Genomic DNA, 18,491 nt, shown 5'->3' with positions numbered 1-18,491 from the left:
AAGCAGAAGCATTTGTCCAAGCGGCCTCTCTTCATTAGGCTCTCTGCATAAGGCTCCCACTTGGTCCAGTGGGCAGATGCCCGAGCTGGGTGCCGAGACGACTACCTACTACCTGTGGTTCTCCCCTAACCAGTTACGTGATGATGGCAAACCACATGCTCTCTTGGCACCCAGTGTCCTCATTACAGAACACCTCATTACCTCATTACGTGGTGCTATCGTGAGGTCTAAATGTGCAGATGGTCCATGAAGGGGCTTCAGAATGGCTTCTGGTGCCCAAATCCCCTGTGTTGCTGCTAAAGGTTATTAATAATGAAAGGATTTGTCAATTCAAAGAAACTTATGAAAATAGGAAGGTTTTTTGTCTTGTTTTTTAGCTAAATTGCTGTCTTCAGTAAAAGAGAGGATATTTGTGTTATATAGCTATAGAGGACACAAATAAAATAGTCATAAGATAAATACTGCTTATCCACCTAGCTCTGCCCATGTGGCCAGAATATACTTTAAATTCACTAACGGGCAATGCTAACTGTGCTTCTGGCAAGGCAGTGAGACACCGCATATAAAATGAAGAGCAGGGAATGTCAAACTACGCAAACATGCAGCCTATTAGAGTTTTAATCCATCCTCAGCACATTACCCAAGTTATTAGATTTGAGAGTCCAACCAGGGACCTCATGTAAAGGGTGGCTGCAGCCACAGCCTTACCAACTGAGGGGCTCACAGCTCCAACATCGTGATCACTGAGTACCCTGAGGGGTGGCTGAGGTGACGGCAGCTGACATAAAGGAGGCACAGAGTAGAAATGACACTCTTAGTCACAGAAGCAGGCTTCTAGTTCAAAGAAGAGAGTGTGACTGTCCTACCCTGCTTGTGACATTCACAATATGAAACCCCAGCTTTCACAAACATTCCATGGCTTTCAAATGGAGACTTCTCTACGGACACATGACTCATGCTTGAATGGACATGAAGTGAACTGTGACCAAGAGGCAAGGTCTAGCTTCATTGCAAACTCGCTAACTTTTGGACCAATACCAGCACTTGCAGTCAAAAAAAAAAAAGCTTGTGTGGCATGCATTGCACTTCTTCCTTTCTCCTGCACACACAGCCACTTGTGAGGCAACTACTGTGGGCAACCCCAGGTACAGCGACTTCAACAAATGTCTTGCCGCCCTGAGCCAGGTCAAGCCACCCAAACACACAATACTGGCATGATGCACGAAGTGGCCTCATGTAGCACGGAGCAGGCAGGTGGTCATTTAGGGTGATTTCGGGCTTCCGAGAAGGCCCCCATGCCCGAAATCATACCTCCTACATCGGCTGGCTGATGACTGAAACTCCAGCACTAGAGAGTCATTCCTCTGGTTTAAGATGTCTTCACCCCTGTAAGAAACGCAGACACCACAAAAAGGGAAAACATGGTGAACTCACTCATCCCTTGAATCTCAGTGAAGGTGACCTTGTCCACTTTCTTCCCAAAGGCCTGGGGGAAAGGGTACAAGGGCACCAAGGTGCAAACAGGAGGCAGGGCAAAAAAGGAAGGATAATGTGAAGTATAGCAGCGAAAAGACACTTATGAACCCCACCCATGTTGCAATGGGGTTAGGTGTTTAAGGCAAAGGCATCAAGACAAATGTCGAAGTCACGCAGGCAGATGTCAACTAGCTGCATTTCCAGGGACAGGCTAAGGACCACTTCTGAATATGGAGATTGGAGGCGAGGAGGAAGCTATTCTTCCCTAACTAACCCTGTCTCATTCCCCAATCCCTTTAGGCTTGAAGATAACCGGAAGCATCCCAACATGCAGACCACTGCCAGCTAAAGCTCTCTAAGGAGGTCCTGCCTGCACATCCAGTTGATGGTGCCTAACACCAAGAAGGGTTCTAACATCCCTGGGGCCATGTATACATAACTGACCACGAGAAATGCACTAGATATCTTTTATAGAACCACCATGAGGTCCATGCCACACAGTACCCTCTGCACCATCAGATGAAACCGAAACGACCAAAAATGACAATTATCTCCCTTCGACACTTTCCTTCCCAGCAGTTTTCCTCCTCCTTCCATGGTGGGCAGCCCTCTGGTCTCCACTGAGCATGCAGCTCCTCCAAATGGCAACCCACCCACTCCTTACACCCTTAACTGGAACCACAACCCCCACACGTCACATCAGGTCTAGGGAGTTAAAATGTCACCCGCATAAAGCAAATGTCATTGGAAGAGAAAGTCTGAACTTGCTATCCCCCATCTCTCCCTAACCATCTGAGTTTTGATCTCTTCTACCAACTCTAAATGTTTTGACTCATAAAGACAGTATCTTCTTGACAGCGAGTCCGCCGTCCCACTAATTACAAGTGAAATCTGTGCAGGTCTCCACACCCCTGGAGAGTGCCTTTCTCTTGAGTGTCACTGGTAAAACTCGGCCCTCTTCCCTCCTCTGCCATTCAAGCAATGTGAGGATCATGCCATTGGCTTTAGAAGCAAAGGAACCTTCCCCATCACAGGCTAACAGTCAGGTCAGTTCCCCTGGGGCTGGTAACTGAAGCTGTAGAGATTTCCAGATCCTGGCAAATACACACATCAGACTCAGTGAGAGCCTTGTGTTACGAGCTATGTTTCTTTGTTATTAGCAGATGGTAAAATTTCTATAGTCTGTAGAGTTGTTCCTGATTTCTGTTGAGAATTACATGAATCGCCCTTCTCAAATGTATGTCATTAAAGGTATTTATTTATTTCTTAGGAAAATGGAGGCAGCCAACTGCATCAATATTATTTATTCTTTATTGCAGATGTTTAACAGTTCAGGAAACGGAGCATTGTAATCCACTCCTTTTAAAAGCCGTTGATTTTCAGAATTAAAAACAATAGCCATTGAAAAAATGTATAAAGCCTTTCTATCATTTCCCATTTATTTGTTTTTAATCTATAAATTGAGGTATCTCCTAAGGCAGCGGATCCCAATCTTTTTGGCACCAGGGACCAGTACTCCTATGAGAATCTAACTCCTCATGATTTGAGGCAGAGCTGAGGCGGTGATGCTGGCACTGGGGAGCGGCTGCAAATACAGATGCTGCTTTGCTCGCTTACCTGCCGGTCACCTACTGCTATGCAGCCCAGTTCCTAACAGGCCACAGACTGGTACCATTATCCTACCTAGTGGTGTGTCTCCAGGGTTCGAGTCTGGGAACAAGAGAAATCAAGGAGAAAAGAATGAACAACTTTTCACCTGTTTTGAAGAATGTTATCCATGTTTTAAAATTACTGAATTACAGAAATTCAATATGATCTGTTTTCCATGTTTTAAAAATATTGAATTATAGAAATACAATTCATTTTAGTCTAAAAGCATTTCCTGAATGTCACAGTGTTAGATGCTGGGGACACAATTAGGGCTGTGACTGGCCTTTCTTGCTGCTAAGAAGCTGACAGTGTAGGAGACAAGGGAGAAGTGGAGGAGGAGGAAGGGAGCCATCTGAAGCAGAAAACGTTGGCATTGTGTGGTCAGGGCCCTGTGGAAGGGGGCACAGGGAATCAGGATTGCTTCTTGAAAGAGATAACCTTTGAGCTGGGCAGGCGGAAGAGAGGGAAGGGAAAAAGAAAGGCTTAAAAGTACAAGATACACAGATTACTATTAAATGGCCTTTGACAGTATTCAGAGGAGGTGACCCTTGTTCTCCCCATACCATCTTACTTCTTTAAACCAGCTGGAATTTCACATTTAAAGTTCCATTTCTTCGGTTTGCTCCACTGCTAAGCTGTCGTCACTACCTCATCCTACATAAGTTTATCTGATCCCTTCCTGAAAGCAGGTTTGCATCAGGCCTGGCCTTGAACGGCTTGCTCATAGAATAGACAGTCTTTTCTGTCATGGCACATTCATGGCCCTGGTACCACATGCTAACCTGCCCCTGGGGTGTGGGGTGGTGGCCACAATGGCAGACAGAAAGAGAAGGGACGAAGTGGAGGGGAGAAGAATGTTTCCCAAAAACTCTCCTGCTCTTCCGAGCAGCAACATCAGCAACTACATGTAATTAAAGAAACTTAATCAAACACTGCGAAATTATAACAATTGCTTTCAATTTAATGAGTCAAACTAATTAACATCCATTGTTATTTATAAAGCAAACAATAAAAAAAAATCAGCAATCCTTACTTAAGTCAGAAAAGCAAGGCTGCTGAACTATACTTGCCTCCTCAGTGTACAGAGCTGGTGGGCTGAAAGATGGAAGGGAGTGAGCAGGTGACAGAAGCAAGTCAGGCAAAGAGAAGCAGGGCCAGAACTGGAGCTTGGTAAAGAGGCAAGGATCCCCCCAACTGGAGTCCCTCATGGCCTGTACTGTTGTAGTCATGGTGCTGGTGGTGGTGAGAGTAGTGGGGGTGGAGATGGTGATGAAGGTGGTGATGGTGGTGATAAGGGTGGTGGCTGTGGTGAAGATGGCGAGGGTGATGATGATAGTAGTGGTTACAGTGGTGATGGTGACAAGGTTGTTGGTGAGCGCTATCATGGTGAAAAAGTTGACGAGGATGATAGCGGTGGCAGTGGTTGTGGTGGTGGTAATTGTGATAGGGTGGTGGTCAGGGTGGTTATGCTGGTCATGAAGATATGGTGAGGGTGACAGTGGTGGCTATGGGGAGGGGGGTGGTTGGTGGTGGTGATGAAGATGATGAGGAGGATGGTGGTATGGATGGTGAGGGTGATGGTGGTGATGCTGGCGGTGAGAGTAACGGTGAGCTTGGCAGTGCTTAAAGACCTGATTAGGAATGAGAAATGCTCAACAGTGCATATAACCAACCCTTAAATACTAAAGCATGTTACTATGCCCCTGCTCACTCATATCAGGATTTTCTTTTTGAGTCATGGAATTCTGGCTGCCATGCCTGTTCACTCTATTCTCCCCCAGCAACATTACATCACTGGCTCACCAGCAGCTTTCTAAGTGTGACCCCCAGTGTTATTTCTACCATTGACACCTCAAAAAGGTCACTGCAACCTTACTTGTTTGTCTCTGACCACAAAGGTTATCACAATCTTAATTCAATCTTGAAACTGAGAGCACTTACAGATTTCGGCGCTAGGGCTGCTGATCTGTTCTACCAGTATGGGAATAGGATCGAGGGTGCTCTGTGCCATAATCAAGTCTCCTGTACCACAGCTTTTGTGACACTAGGAAACAGAAAGGTGTCTGTCACGAAGTAACAAACGCCCATTGACAACTTTAACCCACAGATATTCCAAAGAAAAACAGCCTTTGGGGATGACCTAGGCCCTCTTCCCAGACCCATATTAAATTTTCTAGTAACAATAACTCCTCTTTATTACTACATGTAGCCACTGCGCAGAGCACTTTACATGCATTATTTCATGTACTAGTCTTTGAAACCCCAGAGACATTATCCCCATCTACCAATGTGGTTAACTAACTGTCCAAGTCTCACAGCCAGTGAGCGGCAATACTGGGGTCTGAACACGGGCAGTCTGGCACCAGAGGCTGAACACTTAGACTCTGCTCTGCTGGCTCCCCAGGGAACATGCTCAAAGACAGGCTTTGACAAATGAGAGCCCCATCCCATTAGTGAATGCCAGCCAGAAGGGTGTGAATTTTCAGATCCCAACAATTTCAGCTCATTCTTCTAAGCTGCCTTGATTGATATACATGAAAAATTCTTCTAAAACCTATACAATATAACTGGGATAAGTGATTCAATGAGTCAGCACTAGTAATTAACTAACACTCCAGTCTCTGGGTTCTGTACAGGGAGTTCCTTAAGGATTATGGGATACCACAGTGAGTACATCTTAGAGTTAGCACAGACAAGCCGCTGCTGCAATATAGCACTGGACGCTTTTCGGTTCTTTACTGGCAGCTTTGCACATCCAAGGGTTAAACACTTTTCCCAAGGGACCCTAAGTGTTGGTGCCATGAGAACAGGTGTCCTGTTCTAACGGAATTGTTTCATGATAAATAAACCACCAGGCTGCATGACAAGCAGCTTTCAAAGCGACTTTCATACAGTATCAACCACAGAACTTAATTTGAGTTTCTTAATGGCACTTTTCCCCTTTACGATATAAAAGAGCCTTGGGATGAAGCAATTACTCTGATTTACCATCATTTCCTTGGTACAATGTAAAGATGCAGTGGAGCCTCACAAAAGCAGTCACTTAACCCAAGGCGACCCACCTGCACAGTCCCTACTATGCTGTTTCAAAGAAGGCTCTGCTAGCAGAAGTACAGAGCCAGCATCAACCCACAGTCCCAATGAGAAGGAGGCTGACTCCCAGAGCTTTTTGCGTTCAAGCCAATAAATTACTTTTCCTCCACCCAACGCTCAGGTAAATTTCATTTTCACTTTACTGCATCAGTTTCTAAACTTTAGCTCCTAGGAATTTTCAAGCCATATACAAGAAGGGTCCTATTTTAGAATATGCCTCTGCCTTGACCTTGATCATGCAACGCATCAGCTCAGGGTCATGGTGCCTTAAGTCGGCAGGCAGAAGGAAGGCTGAGTCCTCTCATGTGACTTCCTAACATCAGCTGGGTCAGGCTCCTGGGCACAGAAACCCTGAGGCCACAAACGTTAGCCAGTAAAGAATGGCCCCTGCTCTTTCTGCATCCAACTCCTTCACTTCTTTCCTCCCAGAAGCACTAGTGAAAAAAGCACTATCTGGTTGAAAAGGGATTTCTGAGAGAAGAGTCCACTTGGGCCACCGCCATGTGTGGAACCAAAATAATTTACCTGTGAGGTACAGAACTAGCCCCAGGCTAGAAAGAACAAAAACAGAGCTAACTTTTTGGGAAAGTAGGATTCAAGGGATTTATATGCTTTCTGATGTCTAATCAGGCCAACCATGAGAGTCTGCCATGTAGACAACACAGATGGAAACTATTACAATGGAAATGAACTCATCAAGAAGGAAAGAGACCCTGTTTGGAGATAAGAATGACGTGTCTTAGCACAGGGCAGCTGATTAGCTTAGCTGGGAGTGGATAAGGAGGGCAGGAGAAAAGAAAGAAGACACTAAAAATCCTCATCATCTGAAAGATAACTGTATTCCCGGCACCAAGAATATTGCCTAGCACAGGTGGGCACTGAAAAAAAAGAAACTTTAAAAATATACGCTTTTTAAACAAATGATTGTTTAACTTTTTTTTCCTTCCTTTTCAAAATTTAGCTTACACACATACCACAATTTGAACAAACAGAACAAAAATCTACTCGATCCTGGATCCTACAATGTCCTTTATGGTTACAGAGCGAATATGAGAATCATAATAACAGTAATATTGGGAAACTCTCTGGTGCTGAAGAGTTTGGAAAAAAAGTTTTATATCTTATTTATCCCTCTTATAAAAACCTGTTATATAGCCCTTACATACACGAAACACAAACTTTTAATACATGAACATGTAAACATAAAAATGAAACAAAATCTGTGTGCCATAAACATTCTTCTGCTCATTTTCCAAGGGCCTTTCATCAATGAAAAAGTGGGGCTTAGAAAATTTAAGTGATTTTCCTCAATAATAACTGTTAGAATCAGAATTCTAATTCAAAGCTCCACAGTTCTGAATATTAAAAACAATTTTTTAAGTAATATATTTTTATCAAAAAGTGCTAAATTAACATTTGCTATATACAAAGAGCCAGCTGGACACAAAAACGTGCACCCTGGCACAGAGGTGCTTGTGGACATTCTTCTAACTTCCCATGGTGAGAACTCTGTAGTCAACTAAGCCTAACTTAGAGAAAGATGTTAAGAATTATGAATTATTTGAACTCTACAGTTCTATAATTCATTCTGTATAATGACAGTAAAGATGATTAATTCTAAATATCCATATAATACAGTGTGTTCTGACACAATGGGTCTTTCTATGGCTGATGTATCACTCACAAGTCCCAATTTTAATTAGACATGTAATCTATCATAAAAATATTTTATTTTACCCCTAGAACATTGGGAATATCATATATTATAGGGCTGCCTACATATGATGATAATTATCACAATACTTTAGGAAATGTAAAGAGGATACTAAGTTCACTCTAACAACATATTTGCTTCATGTCATCTTAAAATGTCTTCACTCTCTCTTCGCCTTTTTTCTTCTCTTCCCCTATTCCTTAACTCTTTCTGTCTTTTTATGTTTCCCATTTACACCCATACGCAACAGAGTAAACCCAATGTCTGTGGTATTAAGATAAATTTATTAATGTGAAGAAAGCCTATAAGGAAGGCTCTTCTTTATCAAATGCTGCGCACAGAACAAAGAGTTGGGTAATCCAGGGTACGTAGGGTCGGGCAATAAGTGCCATAATATAACATCTCTCTTTGTCTTTGATCTCTGCCTATTCCAAAGCAAGTAGCCTTCTGCTGAGTTAGCACGAGGATTCCATTCTCTGGGTTTCCATCTTGATTTCCCAGCTTTCTGGGACTTTAGGGGTTTCTCCTTCACCAGACTTTAGAGTCCACACCTCTCAAAATTAGCTAAGAACATTGCCTGGCTCACAATAGGCACTAAGTTATTGTTTATTGAATGAACAGATAGATGGATGTATGCATGAATCATCAACTCCCTCTTTTCACTGAAGAGCCAGTAAGGAAAAGGAATACTTTGAGTAGATTTGTCTGGTCATCTCAGGACAGGAAAACACATGCTCTGATATATAAAGATCTTTCAGGTACATTCTGAAAGAAGCAGTCTCAAGGAGTTGATAAAACTAGGTTTTACCAAATAATTTTTTTAATGATTTACACAGAGAGACATGGAAATGTCATGTTGTCTTTTTGCAAATAAAAGTCTATCTGCATTAACAGAAGATACTAGCATATCTCAGTGGGAAGCATACCAGAAAATTACTGAACTTGAAGCTTTCCTGCATAAGCAGCGCATGATTCAAGGTCAAGTTGGAATTACAAAAGAAGAAAGACACAGCAAATCCTCCCACTGGACAAGAAGAATATTTCCTACCAGCAGGCCCATAACTTCCAAGGACCTTCAAAGATACTAACACTGGGCCAGGAATGGGGAGACCCAGGCACGGCCCAGCCACAGACAGGTAAGAACCATTCCAAGCCTCAGGACCTCATCTCAATCAGGGTTGCAAAACCAATCCATACACTGACTGATCAGTGAATGCAGAAGTTATAGAAAAGGTTAAAATGCTCAGCCAAGGTGAAATATTATTAATCACCTGGATGGAAGGTAACTAAATACCTATCATGCAGAAAGAAATACAACTCCTTACCCATCGCAGATAGGTGGCCTGAGCAGGCTGATCGTACAAACTGACATTGACCTAGGGATTTCTTATATAGGTATATGCCATTCATGTGTCTTATTTAAATTATAAAATTAAACAAATTTAAAACCAATTAGATATCATACTTAGAAGACTGGTTAACAAATTACAGTGCTGCATACCTTGCCGAAAATGGGGGCTTGGACCTAAATGCAGCGACAAGGAGAATGCCCAGCACATACATATGACGCACAGACAAGAAGCTACAGGACAGCATGGATGATACAGTCTCTTTTACATAAAATAACATGTATGTTTTGAGATATATGAAAACTTAAAAATAGTTGTCTCTGAGGTAAATGATGGCAGCCAGGGGCAGAAAGGAATTTATATTCCTGTCTTGCTTGGATGTTTTACAAGCACACATTACTTTTTAAATATGAAGCATTTATTTTCAAAACGTTGACAGTGTAAAGTTTTTATTCATTCTTCCCCTTTAGAACTACCTGTAAACATGCAAAATGTAAGGCAAGGGTTAGTAAATGTAGTACAGGATTATGTCTGGCTCTCCTACCAAGCCAGGCCTGTTTTCTCCACTCCCTTTCCCCCTTTCCACACTCTCACTCTCACTCTTTCCACAAAGTTAACCTACAGACCTTAACCCAACCAAACTCCACATTGAGCAAGGACTTTCTGAATCTCAGTAGAGCCCCTGTATTTAGGCACACACACACACACACACACACAAAAATGACACTGTATTCATCCTGACAGCATCTAATAGCATCCACTCTGGTATAATCTGGGTCTCAGACTCTTTCTGATACCAAGTTGGGAACTTCTGTTTATGGGCTCAGCTTGTCTGCTTATTCTAAGAGATACAAAATTGTAAGACTGTAAACCTGGGTACAGAAGTATTTGGAACTTTGACTTTATAGTGTACTACCAGTTAAACTCAGAAAGGGTTTACTGAACTGCCAAGGCCCTCCTGGAACTCTGAGGTCTACTCTCATGGCTACAGAGTTATTAACTGTCTATTCTACTCCCTTGTGCACCCCACCTCCATCCTCCTACCTTCTAATTTCATCAGTACCCAAGTTTTTGTGTAAAACTGTCTCCTTGTCTAGTCAAACTCTACTCGCTGTTTGAGAAATACTATTTATTATATTTATTATTCCTTTTCAAGTGAGTAAATAATTAAATTGGAATTTTAGATTAAAAAATTGTTCTTCAGATTATAATATACATTTCCTATTCCAAATACTAATATTTTAAGCAGTTGTCTCTGAAGAGTATTTACAAGTCTTACAGAGTAGGATAATATCATCAGTAAGTGTAAAACCATCCCTTAATATTAATATAAGGTATATTACATTTTCTTAATCATAAAGACTGTGACTAACAGCATCTCTTTATACTACAAAAATGTTGGTAATTTCACAACTACAACTCCAATATGCCATTTTCTATCCATGTCAATTATTTTCTCAGGCATATTAAATTCACCAAAGAAAGAAGGGTAAACATGTGAAAACTGCACATTCTCACTAATGATTAAAGAAATGCAAACCAAATCAAAGAGAAACCATTTTTACCTATCTTGTTGGAAAAGTTTTATTTTATATGAGCTGGAAAACTAATATTCAATCCTGATAAAAACTGGGTGACAGTGGAGTCTCCCACATGGCTGGAAGGAGTGCAGATCAGGACAGAGTTCCTGAGAACAACTGCACATTTTGTAATACATATTCAGAACCTTTAAAATGAGTCTTTTACCTTCCTAATCTCGTCCTGGGAATCCACCCAAAGCACAATACCAGCACCACCACAATGGCGGGCTCATGTCAAAGGGAGACAGGAGCCAGCTGAAAAGGTTTTCGATGGCCAAAGCTGGTGCAATTGAGCAACAAAATAAAGTAGCATCAGATTATAACCCAAAATATAAAAGAAATATCCATGAGCCCGTACTGGTATGAAAAAATAAATTAAAAATGGGAGAGAACAGATAAATCTCCCATGCAGAATAACTCCAAGTAATTTATGTGCATACTCCATGTTTGGGGAGGTGAAGCATAACTCCACACTCCTTAAGAACTACTGCTACATGCAACACAAATAACCTTCGCAAACGTGAATACTGAGTGAAAGAAGCAATAGGGAAAAGAGTACCATATAATTCTATCTGTACGATGTACAAAAACAAGTAAACACAAACCACAGTGCTGGAACTGAGGATAATGGTTATCTCTGAAGAGAAGAGAAAGAATCATAATTGGAAGGATGCCCAAAAGAGATTTCTGAGATTCTAACACTGTTCTATTAAACTTGTTCACTAATCTATGTTCCATCAATGATCTGGATCAACTCAATAACTTAAATTTGACCACGACCTCATACTATGCATGAAATCAATCTCAGTTCAGGAAAAAAAATCCGAAACTGATTTTGATATAAATGTAGGGATCAGTTTATTTTTTTCCATATGATGAGCCAAATGACCCAGCAGTATTAGTTGAAAAGATTGTTATTTTTTCATGTGGTTCTGTTCCTGGACTCTCTTTTCAATTCCATTTGTCTATTTGCCTATCCCCATGCAAACTGTACATGTCTTAATTACTATGGCTTTACAATATAGTCTTGATATCCAGTAGAGTCAACCCCACAACCTTATTATTTTCCAAGATTGTCCTGGATTCCTGTCCCTTTGTATTTTTTATACATATTTTGGAATTAGCTTGCCAATTTCCACACAATTCCACACATAACTCCTAAGAGCTTCTTTGAGGACAAGTATGCATTGCCTTGCATATGTTATGCCCATATTTCTTCCCTTGCCAAATCCCAGAGTATAGTGCTTCCCTTCACCTAGGGTCCCTGAGTAGGGTCAATGTCACAAAGAGCCCCCATGCCCATTAATACATTTTGAATGTGCAGCATGAGCAAGAAATAAACGTTATTTATTGTAAAAAGAAAAAAAAAAACTATATGACCCTAAAAATCCTATGGCCCTGGGGAAGTAAGAGGGGTCAGAAGAAAAAGATTAAAGAATAACTCTGTATTTATTTTAAATATCTGAGCTACAACAATATACACTCACACACATAGTATGAGATACATGAATTATGAATTGTATTTGGAACATCTGAGTTACTTGCAACTCTCTGAAATCAACTCAAGTTATCTACCAGATGGCAAATTCTGGAAATAAATATAAAATATGCAAAAAAAAAAAAAAACTGTCTGACTTTTACATGAAATATAGAACACCTAATTATAACTTCACATTTTAATTTTGAGAAAACAATAGAATTTTCATTTCTAATACCAACTTAGCATGATCATCAATTTTGATTTGCAAAAAGGTCTATGTTTTGCAAGCCAGTCAGTATTTCCCATTTGTGATTTTTTTTATTGGACAATAAAAGCCATATGGGCTAAGAATTCATCAAGATTAATAAAAACAAAAAATACGCAAATTCTTATAATGCAATGTGCCCCTAAACTTTTTAAGAACCTCTGCAAAAGCTTTTTGTGTATATCAAGTTAAGATTTACTATATAATAAAATTATGTAGCAATAATACACAATCTTTATCTAAAGTCTTATGATTCTTCAACATTTATCCTTGGTACATTGCAGCACATAAATCTTGCAGGGGAATTCTCATGATACCTATTATATAGAGCACAGAATTACTTTGATTTAATTCTCAGTAAGAAGTGAAGCAGTAACTTGTTACTTTAGACGGGCAAATCAATATCAAATGCTTGTTCTAAAACTGGGTATCACTCTAGTCATGCAAGCAGCTTGAAAACCTGAAATATTAGCACTGGCTGAGCGACTGCTCTATTTGGTTTCCAAAGGTTTTCCTGTGTGACTCTATACTTACTTTTATGCCAAAGAAAATCAATTTCTTTACTCAACTTGTCAATCAGAAAACACATATAGAACAATGATTTTGTTGGAACACATAAAAGTACACTGAATAATAATATAAGATGAAATGGAAATATAAAATGGCATTACATATAAAATATACAGAATAAAATTAACATACACATAATAGAATTAACAAACATATGAATATAGACTTAAATGCAAAAATAATATATAGACATTAAAACTAACTGACAAAAATCAGTTGATCTGATTTCTTCCCAACTTCGGTGTTTAAATACCCCAATCCCTTTTCAACTCAGAATTTAAAAATAAAAATAAATAAAACAACATTAGAATAACTAGCTTTTCCCCTTACAGTGAAAGTCCACATAAACCTAATTTTCCTTTTTGTTTTGTTTTGTTTTTTGTTTTTGTTTTTTCCTTTTTGTTTTTTTAAACTTTCTAGTGGGATGATAATGTTGACACATTTATATCAGATATCAATGAAGAAAACATTTCTCTTTAAAATGAAGAGACTAAGTGACTCTAAATTACACTTTACAAAACAACCAAGAAATATAGATGTCTGGCTTTTGATCTAGTGCCAATAATAGTCCCAGAAAAGTATACACTGGAAACCAAGGAAGAAAGCAACATGACACATTGATCTAATTATTACCCAAGCTCCCTCATTCCGTTAAGGTCACTCAAGTTCACCATGCATGAAGTATTAAATGTCATCCACATTAACTGCCTCGTGTCGAGTTTCCTTTTATTTTAATAGATGAGTACTGTTAAGAACCAATCCTAACTCTAAAAAGTGAAATCTGATCAAGAAAAGGAGTTGGATTCTTCCTTGTCCTATTGTCCATTCACCTGGTGATCACCGTGTCCCCCAACTGAGCATCCTCAAGGCCACCAACGAGGCAGTGCACTGCTCCATACCATCATCAATCATACGTGCCCTTGTGCCAACTACTGCTTTCTACACTAGTACTATGGCCAACTTCCTCCACTCAAATTTTAATCTTCAGGTCCCTGTGGAGTCATAGGTATGTACAAAGTAAAACACCCTTTAGGATGCTTAGGCTAAGAGCCAATCTTTCTTTATACCATCTCTGTCAAACAAGGGTGCTTAGGAAGCATGTTTCACCCAAGTATCAGCAACCTGCACCAGGCTATGCTAACGTAACCTTCACTGAACGAATCGACCTCTTTCCCTATCCAGGAATATCGTCGGTGTGCAAGGAGCCCTCAAGTATGAATAAATCATATTTATTCATAACTGCCATACCAATTAAATAAAATGACTGCTGCAGAGTATGATGACTCTTCAGTGAACAAAAGATGACCACATTCCTATAAATGAAGCAACCTAATCATTTTTCAACCAGTCTCAGTCAAGAAGTTTACGGGTGCATAAACCGGAAAGTATAAGGCAGTGGGAAGGGCGCTACTTGGCATCACAGGGTCTGGGTTTCACCTCCAGCTCTGCCCGTCATTTTGCTTAAGCACTGCAAAGGCAGGAACCTCCCTTGCCATCTACACAACCTCAGTACCTACTGCTGCTCAGCATACTGTGGGCCCTGACAAGCATCTGTTCAATGTAAGAAGAAGAAAACATTTTGTGCGACCCTAGACACCTGTTTTTCAATACAAGTTTCCAGATCTTCAAAAACAAGGACATAACAGTGCATGCATGCCTTCTACATGGGCTGTTGTGAGAACCACGTGAACTAATAGATATTAGTTATAGCTATTTAAACAGCTACCTGTTAACCATAAAGTATGTTACAAAGATAAGTTCTAAGTAAAGAAGCATTATGGGAGTGGGGATGTTGGTAGCAATGAGAGTACTTCAAGAAACACGGCCTTCAAAAGCCCAGGTTTTTCCCCTGTCCCTTGAACCACTCAATCCACCTCATGACATGGAAAGATGTTCAATCCACCAAGAGAGATCACTGACATGGTTCTAATTAAAACTGAAAGTATGTGCCAGGCTCTAAAAAAATAAAGCGCTAAAGAAAAATTTTCAACCTCTTTCCTGACAATGGTCCCCGCTCCTGAATTTCCCACTAACATGGACGGCACCACCACCCTCACAATGCCCTAGGTTAGAAGAGCCTGCAGTCCACCTGTCACATCTGATTCCTTCTATTTAATATCCCTGGGACTGCTCTCACATAATGCCCTAGGACGTTATACCAACTTTTTAAAAATTTAATTTCAGGTCATTACAAATCCACTTTGGAGTTTGGGGATAGTAGGTAAAGTATTTGGAGGGTGGGGGGAAAGGCAAAGGCTTATCATATCTCATAACGTATTCAAAATAAATTCTGACAGATTAAAGAATAATTGTTTAAATAATAATACAAGAAAAAAATATAGGCAAATATTTATGTGATCTTGGAAGGAACCAACATTCCCAATCATTAAAGCAATGAGAGAGAATGCAAAAAATTCTGATTTGACCATGTAAAAATTATATACTTCTATACATCATAAAATTCTCACAAAGTTAAAAGGTTAAAGATAAACTGGGAGAAGAATATAAAATGCATAAAAAGGGGGTGATAGTCTTAATATAGAGAGAGTTCTTAGAAATAAAGAAAATGATTTTTAAAAATCAGCTAATAGTGAGTTAGGAAGTCAGGCAGAGACAGACAAATACCATATGGCTTCACTTACATGTGGAATCTAAAAATGAACAAACAAAACAAAATAAACAAATAAAACAGAAACAGACTGATAGAGACTGAGCTCAAAGGGATGGTTACCAGAAGGGAAGGAGTGAGAAATGAGTGAAAAGATGAAAGGGAGTATAGTCAATAATATTGTGGTAAGTTTGTACGATGACAGATGATAACTAAAATTAGTGGGGTATTATACATTATAAGGTATAAAAATGTCAAATCACTATTATATACCGAAAACTAATGTAACTAATATAATATTATATACCAACTATACTGAAATTTAAAAAAAAAATGAGTTAGGACATAAACAGTAGGTCACAAAAAATAAAAATAAAAGGGAGAGGGAATAAAAATAATCAAATATGAAAACAGCTCAGATCACCAGTAATTAAAAAAAGAAAAAACAAACAATAAAGAAATACCATTTTTCCCTACCAAACAGGCAAACAACTAAAAACTATCATCCTCAATACCGACAACTATATAGAAAACCAGGAGGTCTCACATGCTCCTGCTGATAGCAAAACAGGTCAAATCTTTCTGAAGGGAAATCTGGCGACATATCAAAAACCATATAAAGCCTTACATCCTCCAACCAGGAACTCCATTTTTAAGTATATTTGTTAAAGGCATTATCAATGATCTGTGCGATGAATTCTGACAAGAATGTTCACTATAGCACATATTCATGTAACAACTAGAATATTAAGAGAAAAAAAAATTGAAATGTCCAATAGAAGGATGGTTAAACAAGTATGGAATATTTATGTAAGTGAGTTTTATGAGTGTTTTTCAAGGAAGATGTAGTTGTATTTAATGATAAATGCTCACAATATTAGTGAAAACGCAAGATTCAAAACTATACAGAGTATGATTCCAATATGGGGAGAAGGGGAAAATATGAAATCAGGCATTTCATAGCTATAGCTTGGTAAGAAGTCAACAATGGTAATCTCAGCTTCAACCTTGAGTGTCTTTGTAGGTTTTGTTTTGTAATTGTTTGATCTGGGTCTCTGTAGACTCTGAAATAGCAGGGGTAAAAGAGAGACTTTAAAAGTCAATGTTTCAAACTCTTGGCTTTACTTCTTTTCATCCTCCCAAAATCCTCACCAAGTCACTAAGGGAAAATTTCTTAAAGGAGGAATAGGGAAAGACAATACAGGCCTCATTCTTCTGCAAGGAAGTGCAAGACCGAGGACAGAAGGGTCAGTAGCCCCTGGGGGGTCCTCCAGAGGAAATGGGACACAGCAGAGGATCCACTGACACCTGGGTTGAGTGAGTGTATATGCCTTGCCTGCTTTTCCACCATGCTCAGGGCATCGTATGGTTTTATGCCCACAGAATTCAGCCAAACAGACCACCTGGCCCCTTATCTCATTCTCTCCAGAATCCCAGCCTTCCAGCAACAGTCACGTTGATATAAAGTTTCCTCAAATTGAAAAACAACCTAGAGAGATCAATAATCTCCCAAACTACAATGTCTAAGCGTGTACATAGCAAAAAGACTGGGACTGCACTGAGCAAATGTGTTCTACAGAAGACCCAGAAAAGGGTAAACAATCTAAATCATTTTGTGGACTAATAATACAAAGAGAGATTAGATTTTATTTCTCATATATTTTATAAACATTGGAGAGAGCAACTGAAAGACATCATGCAGCTTGCAGTTGGCGCGGAAAGAGGCTGGGCTCCAATCCAAAATCCCCCCATGGTTTCACCCGTGACATATACATGCACTGAAGAGACCAAAATATAACAAAGCATTCAAAGGATTTAATTTCCTTGAGTCATGGGACTATGCAACATGTTTATTTTCTTCTTTATAGTTTTTGTACTTTTGAATTTTTCTGCAATGAATCTATTTTGCTCTTAAGAGAAAAAATTATAAGTGCTTACATTTTTAATTAAGTAAAAGAAATACCATCTTCATTATGTTACTTTCCTGCTCAAAAATCTAGAATGGCTTCTTAATAGCTGGTAGCTATCCAATCAAGTTTACGGTTCCCTTTCACAGGAAGCCTGCTTCCCTTGACCACACTCTGTTGACCCCTCAACCCCTGCCACATACCTCGATCCTTACTCTCTGCTGGACCTTTCTAAATCTGTAGTCATTTGTTTGCCCAACATTATTAAGTACCATAATTACTGCTTACAGCCTCCCCTGTTAGACTGTAATCTCCTTAAAGAAAGAAAACATGACAAACTACTTGGAATTCCACCTCTCCTGAGTCCCCAACACAGCCCTCCACACAAAGCGAGAGCTTCCTGCCCAGTGATTACAGCATTCCTTTGCTCCAAGAAAGTCCAATCTAGCCAAGAGGCTATCACTCTACTACTTCGCCTAGTATATGCTGCTGAGTTTCCAAAGCTCAGAATGGCCCCAAAGCCCACCCTCTTGACAGTGTGGGTAGAGGGAAAACCAAGTAACGGACCACTTTCCTAGTCATCAGCAGTACGAGCAGAGACGATGCCCCAGTTATCACATTAAAGGAGCACCAGGAAGCCCAGATGAGAGCAAGACGTTGAGACAGCAGCTAAAACTGCTGCCAGCATTGCCAACTCCAGGGCACCTGGCCGGCAAAGGCAATGCAGACCGAGGGCTCTGAAGCACCTGCTCACTCACCTGATACTTGTGGACTGGCCTTTTCATTACAGGGTTTTCTT

General features: G+C 40.0%; 1 protein-coding gene across 3 annotated transcripts in view; it reads right to left on the bottom strand.

The window, feature by feature from the left end:
* AFF3 (AF4/FMR2 family member 3) overlaps positions 1 to 18,491 on the bottom strand; it is a 431,623-nt gene that overhangs the window by 387,261 nt on the left and 25,871 nt on the right. For all 3 annotated transcript variants that reach the window (XM_023525221.1, XM_023525223.1, XM_023525224.1), the window contains exon 2: positions 1,312 to 1,386. In XM_023525221.1, coding sequence (XP_023380989.1) covers positions 1,312 to 1,386 — 75 coding nt within the window. The remainder of the gene's footprint in view (positions 1 to 1,311; positions 1,387 to 18,491) is intronic.

Source organism: Pteropus vampyrus, unplaced genomic scaffold, assembly GCF_000151845.1.
Source record: "Pteropus vampyrus isolate Shadow unplaced genomic scaffold, Pvam_2.0 Scaffold541, whole genome shotgun sequence".
Classification (NCBI taxonomy): Eukaryota; Metazoa; Chordata; class Mammalia; order Chiroptera; family Pteropodidae; genus Pteropus; species Pteropus vampyrus.
This window is presented reverse-complemented; position numbering and strand designations above follow the sequence as displayed.